Here is a 24,043-nt window from a genome sequence, read left to right as displayed (position 1 = left end):
GAGTGGTGATTACAGTGATGGTGACAGCAGTGAATAATTACCCTCTTTGGGATGGAACAGCAGTGTCTTCTGTTCAATTCCTGAGATGGACCATGTGAGGGGCCCCAAGCTCCAGCCCCATCCTGGCACCAAGGCTGTGTGCTGAAGTGGGGATACCAGGGTCCCTCTCACCCCAACATATTCAGGATTTGACCTTGCTGTGCCCCCAGTTCTGGGGCAGAACCCAGACCCTCTTGGCCTCCTGGATTCCCCAGGTCCAAGACCCCTCTCAGGCTCCTTGGGGATTGCATCTGTCCTGCCCTGGGCCTGGGCCAGGCTGGCTAGGTGGGCAGGCGGGCACAGTGTGGGCAGGATTTACAGCTTGGCCAGCCAGGTTCCTGGTGCTCCAGTGGGCGTCATGTCGAGTCTGTCCCATTATATGGACAGTTGAGTTTAATAGTCATTGTGTGCTCACTCGGAGCCCAGCAAACATCGCGGGGCGACACCCCCTCCACGCGAGCCGCCTGCTCCCCAGCCACACGGCCCATCCATACAGTAAATTAAAAATATGAATCACTTCTCCCCACTGCCTCCCCAAACGCTCATCTTGTCAGCCTCTATGTTGCCTTCATTTGTATTACCTTAATTTAATGTTAATTATGGTCTTCATTTACAAGGAACAAGCAAGCCCTGCTCTGCCAGGGGAACTTCCCCTCAGCCCTCCCCCTCTGCCCAGGAGGGAGAGGCTGGGGGAGAAAGGGAATTTGGGGGACTGCAGAAGTGAAGAGGGTAGCTAGGGAGAGGGCGTAAGATGAGATTTTGACCATCAGTGGCTAGCGGCCCTTCTGGGAGGGACTAGGAGGACCTCCCACCTACCCCATACACTCCGTCTTCAATCATTTATTCATTCCACAGCTATTTATTGAGCACATAATATGTGCCAAACAATCAGAAACCAGAGAGATGGGGGCAAGAGTCTTTCTGTCTCTAATAAGGGCTAATGGAGTCCCCTCTGCGATCCTGAAGTGAATGTGGATCAGAAAGACATATCCATGCCCCAAGTGGGCTGGCCCCTGACCCAGCCTAGAGGGCATAGGACACAGACAAGTGGGGGAGCTTCCTTCCCTTCCAAGCTTCCCTTGACTACCAGTGTTTCGCTGCCCCAATCTGCCTCACACCCTTTCTAGGCAGGAAGTTCTTTCTGCAGTCTTTCCTAAGTCCCTCTTGCTGCAGATCAGCCTAGACTCAGAGCTTGAATGGGACCAGGAGTGGAAGAGTGACTCCCACACCACACTGTCTCTAGAGGGTTGGGAGGAAGACACTGTGCAGACCAGTCATCCCACCACCCAGCACCCAGCACCCATCATGCCCCCACCTCATCTCCACGTCCCAGCCAGCCCTGCAGACTCCCCCAACATCCTTGTGTCTGAGTGTCCTGGGAGCCCTGATTGTGACCTTTTTTTTTTTTTGAGATGGAGTCTCGCACTGTCGCCTGGCTGGAGAGCATTGGGGTGATCTCAGCTCACTGCAACCTCTGCCTCCCAGGGTCATGCAATTCTCCTGCCTCAGTCTCCTGAGTAGCCAGGATTACAGGCGCACACCACCATGCCTGGCTAATTTTTTTGTATTTTTAGAAGAGACGGGGTTTTACTATGTTGGCCAGGCTGGTCTCGAACTCCTGACCTTGTGATCTGCCTGTCTCAACCTCCCAAAGTCCTAGGATTAAAGGCGTGAGCCACCACGCCCAGCCTGATTGTGACTCTTTGGCTGTCCCTGTGTTGCCAATGGGACACACAGTCACATTCAGGCCTGTGAGGGGCACAGTAAATGTTGGTGGCTGATGTCACACGTGTGCACACAGGGAGCTGGCAGAGGGCCACCTGCGCTCGAGCTGCCATTAACCAGGAACATCCTCCCCGCTACCCCCCAACCCACAGCTCTTCCACTGGGGGAGAGGATCTCCAGCTGGGAATATGTTCTTGACAGATGAGACTGTTGTGAGTATGTATCTGCATGTGTGTCCTCTCCAGGGAGCCTTGGTCCCCGCATAGGGACATGTGTCCCCCAGGACCGGCGTGTCCCTCAGGTTCTGAGTGCATGTGTGTGCGTGCACGAGCATGTGTCCAGAAGGCCCACGTGCATGTGTGCGCGCCTGTGCTCATACACCCCCACCCCCACCCCGTCAGCCGAGCTGATGACATTGGCGCAGAGGAAAGTGATGACAAATGCCTGTTATCAGCGAACGAGGCTGATGACAAATGGGCGGGCGCCCGAGCAGCCCCATTACGCTGTAATAACAGAAGATGGATGGCCTGGCGCCCCCCCCCAACCCCCACCCCGTGCCGGTAACGGGAGCCGATCCTGCTCCACCCGCCCGGGAGGGAGCCCAACCGCTGCCGCCTGGCCGCCAATCACAGCGGGGTCCAAGACGCCCAGACCGAGGAGCCGCGAAACCACGCGGCTGTCTCCTCCGCGGAGGAACAAAGCCCTGTGCTCAGCGGCTGCAGGGGGCTCACTGGGCATCGGGCCTGCCTGCGGCCAGGACATGCAGCTGTGCACACTGCACACGCACCAGGTGCCTATGTCCTTGCACGGTGCGTCTGCAGCACTTGTCCAGACACAACCCTGACCTCATGGGACCAGGCACACATCCTTTTGTGTCATGCACACATACATCTGCCACCAGACCTGGGTATATACCCGCACACACCACCGTGTACACCCATGTACCTTCAATTCTTACACATGACTACAGAAACCACTATGTCCATGCACATGTATGCACCTAATGTGATTGCTCATGCATGGAGATGGAAATGTACACATATAAGCAGAAATGCTTGCACCTGAACACAAGCCCTGTGTGCACAATTCAGGATGTCCAAACACCTGCAAAAGATGCCCACAGCTGCACCAACAAGTATTGACTGAGTCCCTACCATTCACCTGTCAGTCAGGTGCTGGGGCAGTTACAATGAAGACCATTCTTGTCTTCTAGAATCTTAAGTTTATGGGAGGGGGCAGACAAATGGCTATGAGTGAAGGCAGAAGGTTACTATGTGCTTTGACCCAAATAGTTTGTGATATAAGATTTACAACTGGAAAATCAGGACAGTATTCCTGGAGGAGGTGGCTAAGGAAGAGTGAATTTTTTAGAGGAACTGAATTCTGAACAAAAGGCAGGGAAACAGGGAAATGTAGGGAGTGTTTGAAGACAAGGAGTCTAAGAGGACAGGAGTCCAGGTGAATGGCATTGGGTGAGTGTGGTGGGAATGAGATTTCTCAGACAGACTGGGACCCGGAGGCTGGAAGCCAGGAGGCAATCAAGGAGGGTGGAGCCAGTCTACATGAGAGACCCATGAGGCCTGGGCTAGCCTAAGACACAGAAAGGAAATGAGAGGATCAGGAAGTCAATGAACGGGAAAGTAAGCAGGTGGGAGGTGCCAGGCAGGCTGACTTCACAGAGCCCTGTGCTTAGACGCCCCATGCTTGATTGTCCATTCTGCTATCTCTGACTTGAAATTCTTATTTTTTTGTATTAAGAAGCTCTGTGTTTTCATTTTACACTGGGCCTTGAAGATTATGTTGCCCATCCTGGATCCTGAGGTTTCCAGACTGAGCTAGTAATACAGGACAGCAGGAGCAGGTTTGGGACAGGAGCTGGTGAGTTTGGTTTGGGACAGGGGTGGTGGTGGGGTATATGTGAGAAGCTGGACGTGGAACAGGGGTTGAGGAGACTGGGGTAAGATTCCATGTCTCTATCTGCAAAGTAAGAACTGCTGCCTCATATCTGCCAGCACCCACGTCCACTTCCCACCCTGCAGTGAGTCTGCATCCCGCCACTAGCCCCCAGACATACCTATCCCGTGTGTGCCCCTTGCTAGAATACAGCACTGTCAAGCTCCCTGTGTTGTCTCTATATGCCTAGAGCCTGACATATGGTAGCCACTCAGTACCTGTGAGCTGAATGAATAACTGTATTCATGAATACATGCACATACTCACGAAGCATCCACTGTCCCCACCATGACAGGTAGCTGCAGGACCAAATATCTTCCCCTATCCCACTGTCACCAAGGCTTTCTGTTACCCTGTGTCTAACCCGGGGCCAGAATGCTCTTGCCTCAGTGCCCCTCTCATTGGGTGTCTCCTTTGCAGGTAGAGTTGGGCAGGAGTTAAGGAAGAGCAGAGAGCGGGAGGAGTCCGGGACCCCAGGGTGGTGGGGCAGGGGAGAGGCTATGACTGAATTCCAGTCTCAGCTCCTCCCTCTGCTGACGGCTTCTCTCAACTCCAATTTCATCTGCAAAATGGGGACAGCAGATGGAAAGGCATTCTCACTGTCACCTGACTGCTGACACTGAGGTCGAGTAAATGGTGGAAGATTTTGAGAGAGCTGCTTCCCTACCCCCAACTCTGGGTTCCCTGTGGTATTGGAAGTGGACCAAGGACCCAGGGGATGATCCAGGTGACCTCAGACAGGGGGAGGGGGCTGGCATTCCTAAGAGGAGGAAGCTGTGGTCCACTCCCAGTAGAAACTAGATGATCTAGGAACTGAGACCCCAGCCTGTGCCTGTACAACCCATATACAAGCAGGCACAGAAGCGAGGTGGGAAACACTCTGACCTCAGGTAGTTTCGGGTGGGAGGAGGCAGACAACACCAGAGAGAGGGGCCCGAGGAGGGAGGCCGGTGGAGGGCACCAGGGTTGCTCTGCAAGGGTACCCTGCCTCCCACCAGCAGGGATCGCCCGCTCCCCCTCAATCAATGCTGGCTTCCCAATATGAGAATGGAAGGGGCTGTGTTCCCAGGAACCCCCACCACCCTCACCTGCCTCCTTCACCCTCCTGTGACCCATTTCGGGTCTCTCCAATGTGTTCTGGTCCCGCCCCCACCCTAGTCCCACCCCCCACTGCAGCGGTGTTAACCATCACCTCTCAGACCTGTCAGAAGGCCCTTGGGAAGCCCCCAGCAAGGGGACTGCAGTGAAAGACACAAGATGAGAGGGGAGATGCCGGCAGGCAGGGGATGGGCCCGCTAATGGGCCTCGTCCCTCCTCCCCTCACCAGTTCACTTTTTCTGTAGCGTTATTGACCCGTCATTAGTTATCCGTCCAAGGTCGACGGGCCTGGCCCAGCCATAAATCACAGAGGCTGGAGGTGGGCCCGGGATGCAGTCCAGAACTCAGCCCCCAACTCAGCCCGGGAGGAGGCGCAGACGGCCTCAGCCCCAGTCTCGGGAGAGCTTCCCCGGAGGGAGCTGGGCCCACCTTCTTGTCCACGCATCCTGGCCCTCCTCCCCGAACCTCCTCCACTTTCCCGCGCTGCTCCAGGCGGCCCCTCCCTCCGTCTCTCACGCCTTTCTCCTCTCCCCATCTCTTTCTCCTCAAGCTCTGCGTTCAAGGTGGGCAAGAAAAGAGGGTTGGGGTGGGGGCCTGGGGAGGTGCTGGTTCCCGCCCACTCGGTGTTCTCACCCCACTTGGTCTCCTAGTTTAGAACATCCAGGAGCAAGGACAGAACACACCTGGGGGAAAACTGAGGCACAAAGTCCTGATCAGGGTTGAGTGTGGGGAAGGGGTTCCCACCGGATTCAGCACCAAAGACACCAGTCTCAGCTCCGCGGTCTCTGCTCCTGGCGGAGTGACGGGGAGGCTCTACACCCCTCGAAGGGCGCACCAGGCCCACAGGCATCGGGCCACCTCCTGCAGAGAGGAGAGTGGACTCGCGCTGCAGCAACGCAGTGGGGACTCTTCTGCCCCACCCTACTCCACCCCACCCCACTCCCATGCCCGAGATCAGAGAGAAGCCCGGCCGGGGGTCTCCTGCCCCGCACCCCCCGCACCCTCAACCACACCCCACCCGGGCTTTCCCGCGCGGCCTGGCCTTTTCGCCGGTCCTCGCGCGCCCTCTGCTGGCTGCTCCCGGGAAGCGCACCCATGGGCCTCAATACCCGCCCCGCCCCCAGCCCGGCCCCGCGGCCCGGCAGGCCCCGCACGGGTCCCCGAGGACTCCCCACGGAGCACTCCCCGTATCCTCCTGCTTCGGGGCGGCCCCTCCCATTTCGAATCCCAGAGGCCCGTTTGCTCCCAGAGGGTGGAAGTTGTTAGGATCAGGAAGGCAGAGCCTGAAGCTGGAGTGGAGAGCGAGGCGCTTCCCTGCGGAGCCCGAGGGGCGTCTGCAGCCCGAATTTATTTTTCGCGGGGAGGTAGGGAGGGGGCGTCTCCTTGCAGACCGCTCCTCCGCGTGGTGGTCCTGCGGCTCCCATGGGCACTGTGGTAGGGGAGGGCCAAGGAGGCCCTCACATGGGTGGACCCTGGTTCTCAGAGGATCTGGGGTGGGACGCTGGGGCTCAGGGCTGTTGCCGGCGGAAAAGGAAGGGCCTGGCCTCTGGGTTCTCCTCCGGGCCCGCGCTCGAGGGTCCTTGGCTCCCTCCCTGTTAGGCAGCTTGGGAGGAAGGGGAGCAGGCTGGGTGGGGGGTGATCCCCTTGCAGGGTGCTGGCTGGCTGGCAGGTAGGGAGCATAGCTCGACCAGAGACTGCTCAGACTGGCCCCAAGGTGTTCCTCACAGTGCTGATCCAAGGTCAGGATGATGAAGGAGGATTCCTCAGTGGACGCCTGCACCTGTGGGGAGGGGACATCTCAGGTCAGGCGAGGCCCCCATCAGGCCCTGTGGTAGAGTTGGCATTGGGCCAAGTGAGGCATGTGTGGGGCTATGGGGCAGCGCCAGGTGTGTGCAGGCCTGCTGGGGCCATGGGGGACAGGCCAGGCACATAGGGGCATCTGTGAGCCACAGCATCCCGACCCCTACCTCTAGCAGGGCTGGAGCTTAAAAGTGCTCAGGCATTGGAGCTGCCGACCCCCCTAATTCCCAAATAGAGGCGGAGAAGTCAGGAGACCCTACCTCAGGGCAAATGGTCGATTGCTGATTCCAAACCTCAGGCGTCAGGGCTAGGGACTGTCCATCAACATCAGCACTGGAACCCTCCTCAGGGCATGGTGGCTCATGCCTGTAATCCAGTACTTTGGGAGGCTGAGGTGGGTGGATCACGAGATCAGGAGATCAAGACCAGGTGGCCAACAGTGAAACCCTGTCTCTACTAAACATACAAAGATTAGCTGGGTGTGGTGGCACGCGCCGGTAGTGAGAATCGCTTGAAGCCCAGAGGCAGAGGTTGCGGTGAGCCAAGATCAGGCCACTGCATTCCAGCCTGGGCAACAGAGCAAGACTCCATCTCAAAAAGAAAAGAAAAGCCCAGGCTCCTTGCTTCAGATAAAGGGGAAGGAGGGAGAGAGGTTAGGACAGAAAGCCCAGTTGGATCTGGGCTTGAACCACCCCCAGGGAGGAGCCAGGGAAACTAGCTGGGCTTCCTGGGTCACACAGATCTGAGCTCTGTTCCTCATATGATATGTGACTTAGGACTAGTGAATGACCCTCTCTGGGCCTCACTTTCCTCATCTGCAAAATGGGGATAATACAACAGAGGGCTGTTGGGAAGCCTACATGATATAATCCATGTGCAGGATGGGTTAAGGGTGGACTGGCCAGGTTCTGGAGTCAATAAATGATGGTAAAACTTTGCTGAAACAAACCAGAAATATGGTATAGCTAACTTGGGTCTCCTCCCTGGAGGCTCCTTTCGAAACTTGCAAAATGTGCCTCAGTCTTCTCCAACCTCCATAGAAGCTGTTGCCTTCTAATAGGAATTAAAAACATCTTTTACTGGCACCCATCCAGGCACCATGAATACATACATTTGAAAAACTCTGATTTGGGAGGAGGAGGGGAACTGTGGTTTGAAAGGGCACCAGATTAGCCTGCCTGGAGTGCCCATAACCTAGAAGGCTCTGCCTGAGCCAGTTCCACAGAAACTCCTCTTGTCAAGGACCCACTCCTGTGAGAGGGAAGCTTACTGCTGCTCTCCACACAGGGGCCCAGACTCCACGTGGACAGGAATCATAAATGTAAATGCTTACAGGGTTTGGTCCGAGGTACAGCAGTAGGGAGTGGTGAGGACTTTGGGTCCAGTCAGTTACTGTCATGTCATTAGGATACAGCGCCCAGACCTCTCCCAACTTCATCCCCTGCCCCCTCCTAGGAGCTTCCTAAGACACCCTTCCCCTAGGCTTTGTGGGTCTGTTTCCTACTGTTGCATAACAAATTATCCCAAACTCTGCCCCTTAAACTAACACCCACTTATGATCTCACAGTGCTATAGGTCAGCAGTCTGAACAGGCTCAGCTCAGTTCTCTGCTTAGGGTCCCACAAGGCTGAAATCCAGGTGTTGCCGGCCTGGGCTCTTTGCTGTCGGCTCTGGGGAAGACTGGTCCACATGCATTCTTGTTGCTGGTGGAATTCAGTTCCTTGTAGCTATAGGACTGTTTCCCTGCTGGCTGTCCTGGGGCTGCTTTTCAAGGACCCTCTCTGGCCCTTCTCATGCTTCAAATCTGACTGCCCTTCTGCTACCATCCAGAGAAAGCTCTGTGCTTTTAAAGGGTTCATGTGATTAGACTAGGTCATTTTGCCATATAATGTGACATGACCACAGGAGTGACACCTCATCACAGTACTACCCACACTCAAAAGGGAGATAATCCAAAGGCAAAGATAACTAGGGGTCATCCTTTGAATCCTGCCCGCCATGCCCAGCCTCTGGGATAGGGTGGAAGCCTCCCTTACTCCTAGGTCCAGCCCTCCTGACCTCTGAGAGACCTTGAACCAGGGCATCTCCCATCTCTGGGCCTCAGTTTCCTCTTTTATAAATGGGGTAAGGGGGCTGGATGGCATCTAAAATTCCTCCCAGGTCCCACATACTCATTGTGACAAAGGGGATGGGAAATTCAGATCCCTTCGACTGGGGGCCCCACTGACCAGGGAAGAGCAGGACTGTGCTGCCCTCCAGCAGCACCCCCATCCCAACCTCCCACAGGGCCTTGCTAGGGACAGCAGTATGGGTGACAGCCACACAGCACAGCAAAGGTCCCAGTATAAGGCGGCCAGCTCTCCCACCGAGCTGAGCTGTGGGCAAGTGGAGAGGCTGCTTCTGTAGCCTGAGACCACAGTGCCTTTGAGGCCCCACAGACCGTGACAGATCCATTATGGAGTCTGCACAGGGCAAGGGGAGCTGAATCTACCTGGGGGCAGGGTGGGGCAACAACCCACGTTGGGTGGGCACCAACCCTTCCCCTACCTCTTCACTCAAGCTGGCTTCCAGACCGTCTCCCAGATTCATCTTGTCTGTCTCCAAAAGGGCCTTCTCAGGCTCTTTCTGCCCCCGCCACCCAGCCCTAGCTGGGCAGGGGGTGTTGACCTCAGCATCCCAGGCCCTCTGAGAGCCCCAATCATCCAGCCCCACCTGCTTCACTTCCCATCTTTCTCCCAGGCCTCTCCTACCCTCCCCAGGTGCAGCTTTCAGTTCTGCATACAAGCTCCTCTTCAGGGGTCCCCATTCCCCCGGGCTCCCACCAAGGCCTGGCAGAGGGGCTGGAAGGAGACCCTCCCCAACTCCATCCAAGTGCGGGAGCTGGGTAAGAGGCGGGGAGATGAATATTAATTTATCATGATTAGGCAAATCCGGCAGGGAGAGCCGATTCCGGCAGAGGAGGCTAAAAAGATGAATTTCAGCAATAAAATTAAATAAGGAGGGACGGGCAGCCCCTCCTCCCTCCTGCTTTGCTGATCTCTCTCTTTCTTACAATTTATGAGGCCAATTATGAAGATGAGGTTGGAAGTTCCTGGAACTTCACTAAATGCAAACGGCGGTCCCTGCTGTTCCCATCAAATTAATTAACTGCGAGCTATTGATGGCCGCTCAAGGCTGACACAGGCGGCCCACCCTGCGGCCTCCTCCATGGACATGAGGACATAGGGTCCGGGGCCCAGCCAAGGCTCCACCGCCATCTACAGAGGGACTCCAGGACCACTGGGAACTTCCAGGGACCCCCACCTCCCTCCACTCAAGGCCCTGCCTGAGCCCTTAACTACACAGGGCCTACCCAGAGACCTAAACAGACAAGGACACACGGACACATGCCCACAGTTTTGCACACATGTACGCAGATACAAGATGACCACGCAGCACACAAATGCAGGGGCCAGAAATGTGTGTTAGACACACACATGCCCCACAGTGGAACATGAACACGCATACACAGGGGCACTACCCACACAGTGACAACTGAGCTGAGGGAACCAGAGCAGGGGCGGGGAAGTGCACTGTGTCTAGGGCTCTGCACCTGCTTGGTCAGGGCTAGGCTGAGTCCAGCAGGGCAAAGGCACCACCGTTGAAGAGGCTCCACTCAAGCAGTGGGCAGCAGCCTGCCTTCCCTGGCATCCCTACTGCCCTCCAGGGGCAACCTCGGGCTCTCCCCATGGTTCCTCAGCCCCTGGGGCCTCTCTTCATCTCTGAGCCTTGGGCCTTCTTCAGGGATGTTCCCTGCAGTGTGGGGACCAGGGCTTGCCTAACCACCCCAGTAGGACGAGGAGGCTGAGACCTGGCCCAGAACCTCAGACCAGTTTGGGGCTTCATCCCTGAGGACTCCCCAGTTCCAGAGCTCAGAAGCAGGACTGCCCAGTGGCTCAAGGGCTCTGGAAAACTAAGGGCAGAACAGACATAGAGTGAGAGACCCCTGGGGCTGAGCCCATCGAGACCAGCCTGGGCAACATGGCAAAACCCCATCTCAAAAAAAAAATACAAAAGTTAGCCAGGCATGGCTGGGCATGGTGGTGGTGCTGCAAGTCTGGCAGCAGCAGGTGCCCCAACAGCAGTAACTTGCACGGGCGGTCACTCCCTAAGGTAACAGGGGAGGGCCTGGAAAGGGGTGCCCCCACTGTGGAAGTGAGGCCCAAGTCTTCTCCAAGCCACAGTCCTCCATCCTGGCAAGGGGTAACCCATTCCATTTAAGGGGAGAGTAATTCCATAATTCTCCTGGAGAAGCAAGACAATGGGTCGGGGTTTGCCATTCCCAGCCATTGGAACTGTAGGATGGGAGATAGCTGGGCTTGCCCGCCTTGTGCCCACTCCAGGTGCTGCCTGGGAGGTCCCTGCCCTGTGCCCACACCTGCCCTGTGAGCAGCCAGAGCCCAGGAGGAAAGGCAGGGGCCTGTCTTGCTCCCATCTTAGTGCAGGTCTAAAGTCAAGACGGATGTCGCCACCCCAGGCCCTGGGAAAAGATGAAGCTCCGAGCTTGGTACGGGTGGGCAGAGCAGCCCGGGGAGGATGTGCACCTTGCACAGTGTCAGATACTGAAATTAGAGAGGCTCAGATTGAGCATGTGGCGGCCAGAAAGAGTGAGTGGGGCTCAGGGTTCATGTGAGGCTGACACCTTTCCCACACAATTCAGAGGACGCCCTCCACCTCATGCAGGGCCGGCCCACGCTTGCTGTCCCTCTGCCCTCTTTGTACAGGGAGAGCCCAACACACACTCGGTCTATTAGGTTTCTGAAGTTACAGTAACAAATTACACCAACTTACTGGCTTAAACAACAAAAAGTCATTATCTCACAGTTCTACCAGCTCAAAATCCAACAGGTCTACCTGAGATCAAGCCAGGCAGCAGCAGGGCTGTGATCCTTCTGAAGGCTCTAGAGCAGAAGCTGTTCCCTACCTTCCCTGACTTCTAGAGGCTGCTCACACTCGGCTGGAGACGTTTCCCCATCTTCAAAGCCAGGAACGTCACCTCTCTCTGACCTTTCCTCATCAAGTGTCTCTTTGATTGTAGCTTTTTTTTTTTTTTTAGATGGAGTCTCACTCTGTTGCCCAGGCTGGAATGCAGTGGTGCAATCTCAGCTCACTGCAAGTTCTGAAACCTCTGCCTCCCAGGCTCAGGTGATCCTCCCACCTCCACCTCCCAAGTAGCTGGGATTACAGGCAGGCACCACCACGCCTGGCCATACCCTGTCACGCCTGGCTAACTTTTGTATTTTTTTGTAGAGATAGGGTTTTGCCATGTTGCCCAGGCTGGTCTCAAACTCCTGGGCTCAAGTGATCAGCCCGCCTCAGCCTCCTAAAGTGCTGGGATTCCAGGTGTGAGCCACCACACCCAGCCATGACTATAGCTCTTAAAAACTCATGTTTAGCCAGGTGCGGTGGCTCACGCCTGTAATCCCAGCATTTTGGGAGGCTGAGGTGGGTGGATCACGAGGTCAGACTGGCCAACAGAGTGAAACCCCATTTCTACTAAAAATAAAAAAAGTTAGCCTGTCATGGTGGCACACGTCTGTAGTCCCAACCACTCAGGAGGCTGAGGCAGGAGAATCACTTGAACCTGGGAGACAGAGGTTGCAGTGAGCTGAGATCGTGCCACTGCACTCCAGCTGGGTGATAGAGTGAGACTCTGTCTCAAAAAAAAAAAAAAGAACTCATGTTTACATTGGGCCCACAGGACTACCCAGGATAATCACTTCGTCTCAAAATGCTTAGGCTCCATCACATCCACAAAGTCCCTCTAGCCAACTAAGGGGACATATTCACAGGTTCCAGGGATTAAGACATCTTCAGGGGACCATTATTCTGCCTGCCACACATGTGGCCTGCCCAAGGACAACCCTGGCTCAAGGACAGAGTGACAAGGAACTGGGGTGGGGCAGGGAGCAGGCTTGTGGGGTCCCTCTCCGCCTACCCTGGGCCAGGTGGTGACTGCGTGGTAGGTGTGTGGGTGCTCAGCTGCCGGACAGGACCCCAGTTCCCACCAGGGCCCTGAAAAGGAGTCTTCTTGTATGGCAGGATGGGGGACTGGGCTGAAAGCCTGCCCGAGAACCAGGTTCAGTGCAAAAGTGCCTGGGAACCCCCAATACTCACATTCCTTTCTTACTTGGACTCAGAGAACCTCATTTCACCCCCAAACTGGACAGCCTTTCTCAAGACTCAGAAATCCCTCTATCAGCTACTCTGCCTCAGTGGCTCTTCTGGGCTTCTGTGTCAGCTGAAGGGACACCCAGGATGGGTCACTGGAGGTGAGGCATGCTCCCCCTTTATCCTATGACTTTCTGTTGCCCTGGCCAGGAGATGGGACCAGGAGTCTGCATGGTTTCAAGGCAGTCTCCGAATTCTTAGTCTTTCAGGGGAGGAGTTAAGGCAGATGGGAAGGGTGTCAAGAATGGAGGTCTGATTCTGATTTCAGACAAAGAAGTAAGCGGTATTCCTCCCTGCAGTGCTGGGACCTGTGTGTAGGAAGAGAACTTGGGCGAGCTACACCACAGCCTGCTGCACACAGGTTCCCTCTGCCCCTGGCCCTGGAGGTCCTATTCCTTGGGCCTGGAGCAGGCTGGGGCAAAAGGAGAGAAGCAACTTTGGACCCAGACACCCCAGTCTTTGGATTTCTGCTGACTCCAGCTCTTGCTGAGGACAGTAGCAGACACTGGGACCAGTCCAGAGAGGGACCAAACACAGCCTTTACACCTGCGGGCACAGGGCTTTCCCCAGCCCCTCTCCTGTCTACCCAGGACAGGAGTCTGCAGTAGCCGTGTGGCTCCCACATGTGGCTCTCGGCAGCCATGTGTCTCCAGGAGTAGATGCTCTTGCTCTTGGGGGAGAGGCTCACCCTTCAGAAGGCTTCTGGGCTTTGGACTGGCCATCTCGTGGGCTGGTGCTGAGCTGCAAAAGGGCCCTCCAAGTCCTGTGGGCTTCTGATTCCTTTCCCCACATGACCGGTGCTGGGAAGGTCCCCTGACTTAGACTTCAGGGGTCTGAGCTTGAGTTGGGGGGCCTACTCCCAGGCTACTAGGATCCCATGATTGAGACCAGGTGGACAAAGGCTGGCTCCAGGACTCTGCAAGTTACCAACAGAGATGTAGCCCACCCAGCATACTCAAGGTAGGATCCCCCTCTGGAGCTGAAGCTGCCCTCACGCATCACCTCCTAACCGCCGGCACGGGGCCTCTCCTGGCTTCTCACTCCTCCAATACCGCCTCCTTCTGACTCTGTGCCCGCTCCTCCTCATAACTGGGCTACCTGAAGCTCCTTCCATGCCCCCACTTCCCCACCAAGTTTCCCTGCTTTGTGAGGCCCAGCCTCAGGAAGCCATCCTGTGCTCCCCAGCGGAACCTGCTCCTGTCTGCTCTATTAAACCAAGCTCTGTAGCTCAGCTTCCAGCCCTCCACCAGCCCAACCTGTTCCTGACTCCCAGCACAAGTGTCCCCTCTGAAAGTGGTCCTTCATTGTCCCCAAACAGAGCCTGCTGACTCCTCTGAGGCAATTTCCCTACCAGCCTGCCTCTCCCTCCTTCGGGAAGCCTTCCCCGACCGCCCATCCCTGTCTGTGTACACAGGTCACCATTTAGTTATTACTAATGGTTTCCTGAGTCTTGTCACTTTTGCTCATGTCCCCTGATAGCCTGGTCTAAGGCAGGGCCTGCAGAAGATGCTGATGGCTAGATAGGCGCTCCTGGTGCCTGACTCTGCAATTCTCCCTGGTCACAGCACTGCTGTCTTTGCTGTGAGTTTAGGAGCTGACTCAGGCCAGGCCTGTCTGGAGGGCAGTTAACATAGCCTTTCTGGGCTTTTCCTTTCAGTTCCCATCCTGTCCCTGCCTGAGTGGAAGAAGGCAGGCAGAGGCTGCAGCAGCTCATAGACATCAGGCAGGTTCAATGTTAAATGCACTTTACTGGGCCCCTGGGCCTTCCAACACTGTCCCCACTGAGCCTGGGGCACCCCCTTTCCAGTACCACCAGCTGCGCTGCCCAGAAAGTGGGGTGAGTAGAGGGAACACGTGTGGAACAGCTGTCCTACTGTAGAGGGTCCTGGATAGTGCCAACAGCACGGCCGCTTCCCTCCCCTGCAGCTTCTGGCCCCACCCAGCAGCTTGGCCTTTCCATAGCAGGGAAGGGGGATACCTGGGGCTTCAAACCAGCCACCAGCTCCTGCTTAAAATGGGACAAGGGGCCACTTGCAGATTTCTTCGAGGGCAGTGGAGAGGTAGAAGGGACGGCAGCCAGCTCCTGCCTGGGAGAGGGCGAGGCAGACCCTGGGAGCCAGGCTGGCTCTCGCCTTCAGGCCCAGAGCCCTGGGCCCAGCTCCCTGAGAAAGCTGGTGTTTGGAGCAGCGAGGTTCAGCCAGCTGAGGCTGGAGGGAGTACTGGTGGCCAGGAGGGGCAGCCAGTCCAACCCAGCTCTCCTCAGCACCCTCAGCGAGGGGTCACCAGTCGCGCTCGGCAGGTTCTCGGTAGGGGAGGCCTAAGTGCCTGAAGACATCCTTCTCAGTGGGAGTAGGCAGCACTCGGCCAGGCCCCACCTTGCAGCCTTGGGGGTTCCGGACCACAGCAGTGCTGAGGGCATGTTCTGACAGACTCATGCCCTTGGTCTTGGCCAGGGCCCGCATGGAGCGGTTGAAGTGTGCAGAGCCGGTGAAGTAGAGCAGGGCACAGGCAAATTCATTGTAGGGCACCACGATGATGTCCAGGCGCCGGTGCCGCCGTCCTGGCCCGGGGAGCCGGCACACCCCCAAGTACTTCTGTTGCTGACCATTCTCCTCTTGGCTCACCAAGTCGTCTGTGAGGAACCCTGGCCCAACAGAGGAGACCACTGGGAGGGCAGGGAGCCAGGCCTGGGCTATCCCAGCCTCCCAGGTCTCTCCTGATCTCTAAGCTGGGGCTTGCCCAGGCATTAGCTGGGGTCACTACCCTCTCTGGGCCCTTCTCCTTTTCTATAAAACATGGATAGTAATTCCCATCTCCCCCATAGTGTCACAGAAGGACCAGATGAGATCCTTGGCCTTTAGGGTTCACTGAGCACCTCCACATAGGTGTGGCAGGGAGATCAGATGAGATCCTCAGCCTGCAGTGTTCACTGAGCACCTCAACATAGGTGTGGCAGGGCTGCTTCATCCCTCCCTTGAGAGGATCCCAGTCCCGACAGAGAGGCAGGATGCTGGCAGGGCACTGCTCCCCTGCTTCCTGCCTTGGGACTGGAACTCTGAGGTTCTCCCTCTCGGGGGCCCCCAGCCCTGTGCTGCCCTCCATCAACCTGCTCACCCAGAGATGGAGCTAATACCTTGCTGCCGAAGGCTGTCAAGGAGGCGGCTGAAGATGCCCTGGTGGGACCGGCCATCTGGGTGAGTGATGAGCACGTCAACATCACCACAGGTCACCTTTCCCCGTCGGTATGAGCCACATGCCACACAGAGCAGCCTGGGGTTAAAGGCCTGGGCTGCTTTCTGGACCTGGGAAAGAGAGCAATGACAGGTGAGCGGCTGTGGGGAGCTCCTCTCCTATGGCAGCACAAGGGCCTTCCCTGCTTATGCCCATTCCCAGACGCCTGCTGCCAGCCCTGGGTAATCGACCCTGAGGAGCTGCTGTTCTTTCCCTTCGCTAGGACAGAAGAGAAGCAGCTCATTGTGCAAGAGGCAAGCCTGAGGAGAGATGGGAGAAGGTGCCAGCTCTGCTTCTGAGAGTGGGCACTGAGCTTGCCCTGTGGAGCTCTTTAAGGGTAGGGAAACAAAGGCTCTCTCTGCCCCAGCCCACGTGCCCATGTCTGTGAAACTCCACTTAGGACAAGGGGTCAGGTGCTGAAAGCCCTCAGCCAGGTCTAGGCAGCCCCAGATATCTACTGATTTGTAGCTAGAGGTGGAATGTGTGAGCTGGGGCTTGAGGCCTGAGCAGCTGGCTGGCAGCATGGCCCAGGCCCAGGCCTGGGAGAAAGCGGAGCACAGAAATCCAGCTGCACCTGTGGGAAAGCAGAGGAAAGAAAGCAAAGAGGGGGCAGTTCTGAACCCACACCACATCCTTTCTTGGTGGGGAGGCAGCTGAGACAGCAACTGTCAGCTGAAGGATTGCCCCTCTCAGAGGAAAAATGAACCTGTTAGCCTCCACCCCTGAGACAGTGAAGTTCTTTTCATATGCAGATGGCCTCCCGCCTCCACCCCAGGACACTGAGAATTCTGGGGCCCCATACTTCAAGTCTTCTGACAGGAGAGCTCTGCTAATCCCCTTATTCCCTTCTTGAGCCTCCCAAGAGAATGGAAGGAGGAGGTCCACGTGAGTAATCCCATCAAAACTCCTATGGCTGGAGCCCTTACATGGGGGCACGGGAAGCCAGGTGGGAAGCCTCTTTTGTTCCAACAGGCTGGGGACTGACTGCAGCATTCTCCATGCCCGGACACCATGGCTGAGTGACGGTGTCATCACTAGCACCAAGGCCTGGTGATGGGCAGACAAAGAGGCCTGTCTATCCATCTCACACCGGCCTCAGCCCTGTGGCCTGGAATGGAGCTGGAGGCTGATTTCAACCAAACTGGGCCAGTCCCCATGGGATCCCACTCTATCAGAATCCCTGACAAAAGTGAGCAACCTTACCTCTCACAAGCAGCTCCTAATCCTAATGCCCACTGAACAAATGACACACTGAGCCCCAAATGCAGTCTAGTCTGTCTCTCATCTGTTTCAGATGAACCTAATCACGAACCCAACTCTAAACCAAACCTTATGTCTTGGACAACTACAAAACTCAAAAGCAACCAGCATTAAGAAAATCCTACACCTAACTAAAGCCTAACTTTAACTCAATCTTTTTTTTTTTTTTTTTTTTTTGAGACAGAGTCAGAGAACAGGGCAGGGAACTCTGAGAACTCTGTTACCCAGGCTAGAGTGCAGTGGCACGATCTTGGCGCACTGCAACCTCTGCCTCCCAGGTTCAAGCAAATCTCCCACCTCAGCCTCCCAAGTAACAGATTATAGGCATGAGCCACAGCTGGCTAACTTTTCTGTATTTTCAGTAGAGATGAGGTTTTGCCATGTTGGCCAGGCTGGAAATTTTTGTATGTTTTATAGAGACAGGGTTTCACCATGTTGGCCAGGCTGGTCTCGAACTCCTGAACTCATGATCCACCCACCCTGGCCTCTCCCAAAGTGCTGGGATTAAAGGCACGAGCCACGGTGCCTGGTCTTAACTGGATCTTCATGGAGCTTTCTTCCAGCCCCAAACTGAATCCTACTGGCACTGTGCTCCTACACCAACTCTGCCCCAATCCTGAGCCGGCCTTGGGTGGTCCATACATCTGGAAAAAACAAAAACTTTTGCAGATTTGTGCATTCTGGGGAGAAAACAGCCCACAGTTTTCATCAGGTTCTCAAGAAGTTGGTGAAATAAAAATAAAATTAAATTAAAAAAACATTAAAAACCTCTGTCCTGATCTACCCTAACCGCAAGTAATACAGATATAATCCGCCTGTAATCTAACCCTAACAATAACCCAATCCTAACACCAACCAGACAAGAATTGAATCCAATCCTAACAGGTCTGACTACTGAAAACTAGAATCCAGAGGGCTGATGTTACAGCTTTTTCCTCCCAAAGCCACCCACCCCCACCTCTGGGCCTGGAGCTTCAGTTTCAACTTGCTCTCTCCTCAACCTCTGGTGACCCACAGTTTCCTCTGCCTGCTGTGCTCCCCAGCTGAGGAGTCAGGGGTTCTTGGCTTTGACCCAAGACCTTACAGCAGGACCTGGCTGTCCTCACTGCTCTGGGACACCTGCTTACTGTCTGCTCGATCTCTGTAGCCTCCTCTCTGGGCATGCGTTCCAGGAAGTCATCGTAATGCTTCAGGCCAATGGCCTGCTGGGTCGTCAGGGAGGCCTGGCTGCGGATTTCTTCCAGACTTCGGAAGCCCTGGAAAAAAGAAGCCAGATGGGAAGATGTGAGGCTCCAAGACCAATGAAGAGGTATGAGTGAGCACACATTAGAAGTCTGGGCTTCTATTGCCCCAGACTCTAGGGAAGGCTAGGGGCAGGACTGTCCTAGGGGTGGTTGGGTCTGTACTCAGCAGGACTTGGGAAAGGCAGGGGGTATGGAAAACATGCCATAATCCAGCCTTGCCACTATCCTAAAATACTGGTTCACGATTCCATCAGTCTGAGGATGGGCCTGGGCATCTTCATCGTTACCAAACTCCCCTGGTGATTGTGAGTAGAGCCAGGATTGGGAACTACTGCTCTAGACAGGCAGTGTCAAGGCCTGGCCTCCTTAGGAAGGCCCTTGCTGGTCTGGGGAGATAGAGAAACATACTTCTTGTCTCTGCCTACTCCTTCTTAAGGATACCAAGCAACAAGGCTGCTCTGGAAGCTAAGGGGTCTATATGAGTCCTGGTTCCCTCGAAAAAATGGTCTCCCTATACTGTGGGTGCATTCCCATCAGAGAAAAGGGTAGAGAACTCTGAGACACAGCAAAACTGAAGTAGGGGCTGGGCTAGCATGTGACCTGTTGGTACCACATCTGGGCAGTCTTGCTTCCAGCTCCCCAGATGTTGGAGAAGAGCTCCAAGACAGGCACGCTCTCACTGATATGGTCCAGCTTCCGCAGATGCCCACTCTCCAGGATCTCTCTGATTTTCTCAGCCATCCGCTTCCCAATTCCAGGGATACTGCAGGCCTCCTAGAGGAGGAGGAGGCAGAGGCAAGAAAGAAGAGTGAGAAGATGGAGGAGGTAGAGCCAGTGAAAAGGAAGCTGACTCCTCTAGCAGATGCTGGTGGAAAAGCCAGCCTGGCTGCTTGGCAACTGTGTGGCTGTGTAAAGCTTGGGTTGTAGATAAAGATGAGAATTTTGGATAGAATGAGGGCTGGATAATTTGTCTTTTGGAGATCAGCAGTAAGAAGTAGAAAATAATGATGATATTAGTCACCACCACCGCCACCACCACCATCATCATAATCATCATTCCAACAGCAAGAGCTAACATTTACTGAGGGCTTACTGTATGTCAGGTCCTGTGGTACACGTTCCATTTCATTGAATAGTAGCCCCTTTTTACTAATGAGAAAACTGATGCTCTGAAAGTTTAAGTAACTTGCCTGGAGTCACACAGTGAGTGAGTGACAGGAACCAGAATTCAAACCCTGGTCTGTTAGGCTTAAGAGTCTAAACTTTTTTAAAAAAAACTTTTAGGCTGGGCACAGCGGTTGTCTGTAATCCCAGCACTTTGCAGGGCTGAGGAAGGTGGATCGCTGGAGCCCAGGAGTTTGAGACCAGCCTGGGTAACATGGCAAAACCCCATCTCTACTAAATAAATAAATAAACAAAATGAAAAATAAAAAAACTTTTTATTATGTTAAAAAATTCAAAAGTAGAAGGATCAGTATAACAAACCCGCAAGTACCCATCTCCCAGCTTCAACAACTATCAAGATTTTGCCAATCTGCTTTCATCAATTTTCCTTTTAGAAAAAAAAGGAAGTGCAAGTCCTAGACACCATAAAATCTTCACCATTGTACCAGAACCCCACCGGTGACTGGCAGCGCCTTCACTAACCCCTGGCTAGTAAAGAAAAGACCCCTCTTCCCACCCTAGCCCCTGGGTACCTGGTACGAGGTGACAGGCTTGTGGAAGCTCTTGAGGGCATTGATGGCCTTGGCATAGCCCAGGGCCCTCCACTTGTCCCCCTGGACACTGTAGGCTTTGGCCAGAACTTCCAGCTTCTCTGTGATATGGAGGTTGTGGTTGGTCACCTTCTGGCTTGAGGGCTGTGCACAGACCCACTTATCCAGGACCTCAGGGGCTAGGCGAGGCTCACAGTCTCCCTCAATGGAGGTGGGGTAGTGGCCACTGATGAGGGCTTCCAGATCAGCTGCGTTAACCTGGGTTTCTTCCCCATCACTGGTTTCATCATCAGAGATGGGCTTGGGGTAGAGAAGGAAAGGAAACAATAAATTCTTACTCTCCAGGAGAAGGGATCCTTGAAGGTGGGGGTCATGGGGTCATCTTCTTTGTTGGGGCGAGGGTCTTCTAGTCAGACCTAAGAATGGGGCAGGCCTTCTGCATCAGACTTGGATCTCCTTGAGTGTGGGGCCACATTCCCTTAAGCTCCCCCCAGTGCATAGCCCTAGGATCCCCAGTGGTGTGTGGTAGATGCGGCCTAGATGAATGAGGCAGTGATGAGTGTCAGGAAGAGCTAAATCGCTTCACAATAGCGCTCCTCTCTCAGGGGCCTGTGGCTTTCTGAACAGCCACCAGGCCCTCCCCATTTCTGTGATCTGCTTCCTAGGGGAAGGGAGCTCTGAGGGATGGCAGGCTCCTGACCTGGGCTTGGGTGTTTGGTGTCTCTTTTGCCTTTTGGGGAGGAGACACAGGTCTGGTGGGAGAAGGAGGAGGAAAAAGCGCTGTCTGAAGCAGGGCCTCATGGGTGCCAGAAGGAATAGAAGAATCCTGCTCTGTCTTGCTGGGCTGTGGCTGGTCCAAATACCTATAGGGATGGTGATAGGTGGTTAAGACACCAAAGGTCTCACCCTATATCTGTCCCCAGTCCTTCTTTACTCTGAAAGACTTGGTTTCCCAGTGTGTCCAATTAAAACAATGAGTTTTTTGAGGTGTTTGGGATTTCTTTTGAGACGGGGTCTTGCTCTGTCACCCAGGGTGGAGTGGGGTGGTGCAATCAAGGCTCAGTGCAGCCCCAACCTCCCGGGCTCAATCAAGCCTCCCACCCTAGCCTCTTGTAGCTGGGACTACAGGCACACACTACCATGCCTGGCTAATTTTTTAATTAAGAAGAGATCTCAAGATGCTACTAGAAAACATTTGAAAAAAAGACTGGGATCAGCCCACCTACTAGGGATGAAGATGCTGAATTCAGCTACATCCACGAGCCTCCTCTCCTGAAGGCACAAGCTCAGCCAGGCTGACTTCACCAGCTGAGCACCCTGGGGCAGCTGGGGTAATCTGAGAAGGCGGAGGGCCCGCTCATAGTCCATGCCATCATCCACCACAATGTGAGTGACACCTGGGGCCTGGGCAGGGCATAGCTGGCCACCATGCTGGACAATCTGCTTCTCAAAGAGTTCTGCCCGGGCTCGTCCAATGCCAGTGCATACAACATGGGCCCGAAGGGAGCTCAGCCACTCTGTGGAAGGAACATCCAGATGACTACTGTCATAACATTTTTATTTTTATCTGCCACCCCTGGTTACAACATAATTTCTAACATGATCTGAATGAAGTGTTTATAGTCCGCTACCCTGAAAATAAGCATTTCCCTTCCATCCAGTTTCCCTTCTACATGTAGCAAATTTTCTCACAGGCCAGCACTTGAATGTAAGGGACAAGAATTTATTTTTTTATTTTTTTGAGATGGAGTCTCACTCTGTTGCCCAGGCTGGAGTGCAATGGCGTGATCTCAGCTCACTGCAACCTCCGCCTCCTGGGTTCAAGTGATTCTTCTGCCTCAGCCTCCCGAGTAGCTGAGATTACAGGCACACGCCACCACGCCTAGCTAATTTTTGTATTTTTACAAACCCCGTCTAGAGACGGGGTTTCACCACTTTGGCCAGGATGGTCTTGATCTCTTGACCTCATGATCTGCCCTCCCTGATCTCCCAAAGTATTAGGATTACAGGCATGAGCCACCTTGCCTGCCTGGGACAAGGAGGATACATCCTGTTTCCTGGTGCAACCTAGAAGTGTCTGGCACATTGTAAGTAACCTGTAAATATCTGTTGAATTAATGCCTCCTCCCTTCTTTGTTTTGTTTGTTTTTGTTTTTTTGAGACAGGCTCACTCTGTCACCCAGGCAGGAGTGCAATAGCATGATTTCAGCTCACTGCAACCTCCATCTCCCGGGTTCAAGCAATTCTCATGCCTCAGCCTCCCAAGTAGCTGGGATTACAGGTGTGTGTCACCATGCCTGGCTAATTTTTTGTATTTTTAGTAGAGACGGGATTTTGCCATGTTGCCCAGGCTTGTCTTGCACTCCTGAGCTCAGGTGATCTGCCTGCCTCAGCCTCCCAAAGTGCTGGGATTACATGCCTGAGCCACCACATCCCGCCTCCCTCCTTACTTTGAATCCCTTATCATTTGTTCTTTCAACAAAGCACATATTTCTTGCCATTACATGTTTCTTGCCCTTACAGTCTGCCAGACCTGACGATCCTGTCCCCAAAGCCTCCGCCATTTATTTGTCAATTTGGCTGCAAAACAACTAACAACAAACCTGGGTAATGGTGGGGATTTCTGCTCAGTCCCCCAGGGCAAAAATTCTACTGGTCATTCCCAGAGGGTCCAGGGAGTCTTTTCTGATTAATAGAGGTTTTTGGGTAGAAAAGAAGATAACACAGCAAATGGCCTGTCCAAGACCCAGGACCAAGCTTAGTACAAAGCAGGTACAAACAGACCTGCAAGCCCTGGACAGGCAAAGTCAGCTCCAATATCTGATTCTGGACATGAACAACGTAGGGCTGAAGCACATGAAGGCTGAGGGTTCAAGGGAACGAGGGTTCTGAGGGTGGGTTAGCTCACCTTCTGCTGTTTCTCCCTCTTCCCTCCTGGGAATCTTTGCAAGTACTTTTGATGACGCATCGGCATGAATTTTCTTCCGCTTGGGAAATGCCTTCAAGATACCCCTGGGATCCATTGAAGTGTGGCTGGATCCCGCTCTATCAGAGGGTTGCCCAGGGCAGCTGTCATGTGGAAATTCAGAATTTAGGCTCTCCAACCTATTTGCCTATGGAGGTAGGGTGTTTCCTGACCAGGCCTTGGGGATAGCAGCCCAGTTCGGGGAGACAGTGGTGGGCGGGGGGTCTCCTCAAACCCCGTTAAACTTCACTGGTGTAGCCTCGCTTCACACTCCCCAGCCTTTCAAAGTATTAGTCTTTCGGAGTATTAGGGGAAATGAGAAGACTGGGACCATTGCGGGTACTTTGAGGAGCAGGAAACAACACCATTCCTCAGTGGGGTTGCTCTAAAGATTCAGCACAGCCCTACTGCTGCAGCCCCCTTCCGAAGGGCTTTACCAAAATGGGATACTGGGCTAGGGAATGGAGTTTTAGGGAGGGGAGGCGAGACTGGGGAGAACCTGCACCATAAACGCCACATAATCTTGCTCTACCTTCAACACAGAGTTGCAGAGGAAAACCTAAGGAGGGGGACTTTCGGGGGTGAGTAGGAACGCCCTGCACCTGCTCTGGTCTCAGCCTCTCGGCACGGGGGTGCTCGGCCCCACAGCTGCGGGGAGATGGGGCACGGCCGCAGCAGGTGTGGGGCACCCTCCGGGATTGGAGGAGTCTCGGTCTCGCAGCTGGGGATGGAGAAGACCCGGGCAGGTGTGCTGTACCCGCCGTGTACGCAGCTGGCGCAGGCCGGGGAATCCCAGCTCCGGG

The 24,043-nt window shown here is 54.6% G+C and overlaps 1 protein-coding gene across 2 annotated transcripts in view; it reads right to left on the bottom strand.

The window, feature by feature from the left end:
• Positions 1 to 14,553: 14,553 nt before the first annotated feature.
• The window catches only part of POLL (DNA polymerase lambda), a 9,728-nt gene continuing 238 nt past the window's right edge, over positions 14,554 to 24,043 (bottom strand). Inside the window, exons 2-9 of one of the 2 annotated variants that reach the window (XM_012439463.3) lie at positions 23,184 to 23,344; positions 21,498 to 21,792; positions 20,976 to 21,138; positions 20,258 to 20,575; positions 19,161 to 19,334; positions 18,444 to 18,572; positions 15,959 to 16,127; positions 14,554 to 15,469 (exon numbers count right to left, since the gene is read on the bottom strand). In XM_012439463.3, coding sequence (XP_012294886.2) covers positions 15,105 to 15,469; positions 15,959 to 16,127; positions 18,444 to 18,572; positions 19,161 to 19,334; positions 20,258 to 20,575; positions 20,976 to 21,138; positions 21,498 to 21,792; positions 23,184 to 23,298 — 1,728 coding nt within the window. In that variant the 5' untranslated portion in view covers positions 23,299 to 23,344 and the 3' untranslated portion in view covers positions 14,554 to 15,104. Of the gene's footprint in view, positions 15,470 to 15,958; positions 16,128 to 18,443; positions 18,573 to 19,160; positions 19,335 to 20,257; positions 20,576 to 20,975; positions 21,139 to 21,497; positions 21,793 to 23,183; positions 23,345 to 24,043 lie in introns of those variants that run through there. The other variant, XM_064373960.1, reaches the window with a different exon arrangement.

Source organism: Aotus nancymaae, unplaced genomic scaffold (assembly GCF_030222135.1).
Source record: "Aotus nancymaae isolate 86718 unplaced genomic scaffold, 86718_ANA_hifiasm-v0.15.2.pri h1tg000010l, whole genome shotgun sequence".
NCBI lineage: Eukaryota > Metazoa > Chordata > Mammalia > Primates > Aotidae > Aotus > Aotus nancymaae.
Note: the sequence above shows the minus strand (reverse complement) of the source record. Positions and strands in the feature narration are given on the sequence as shown.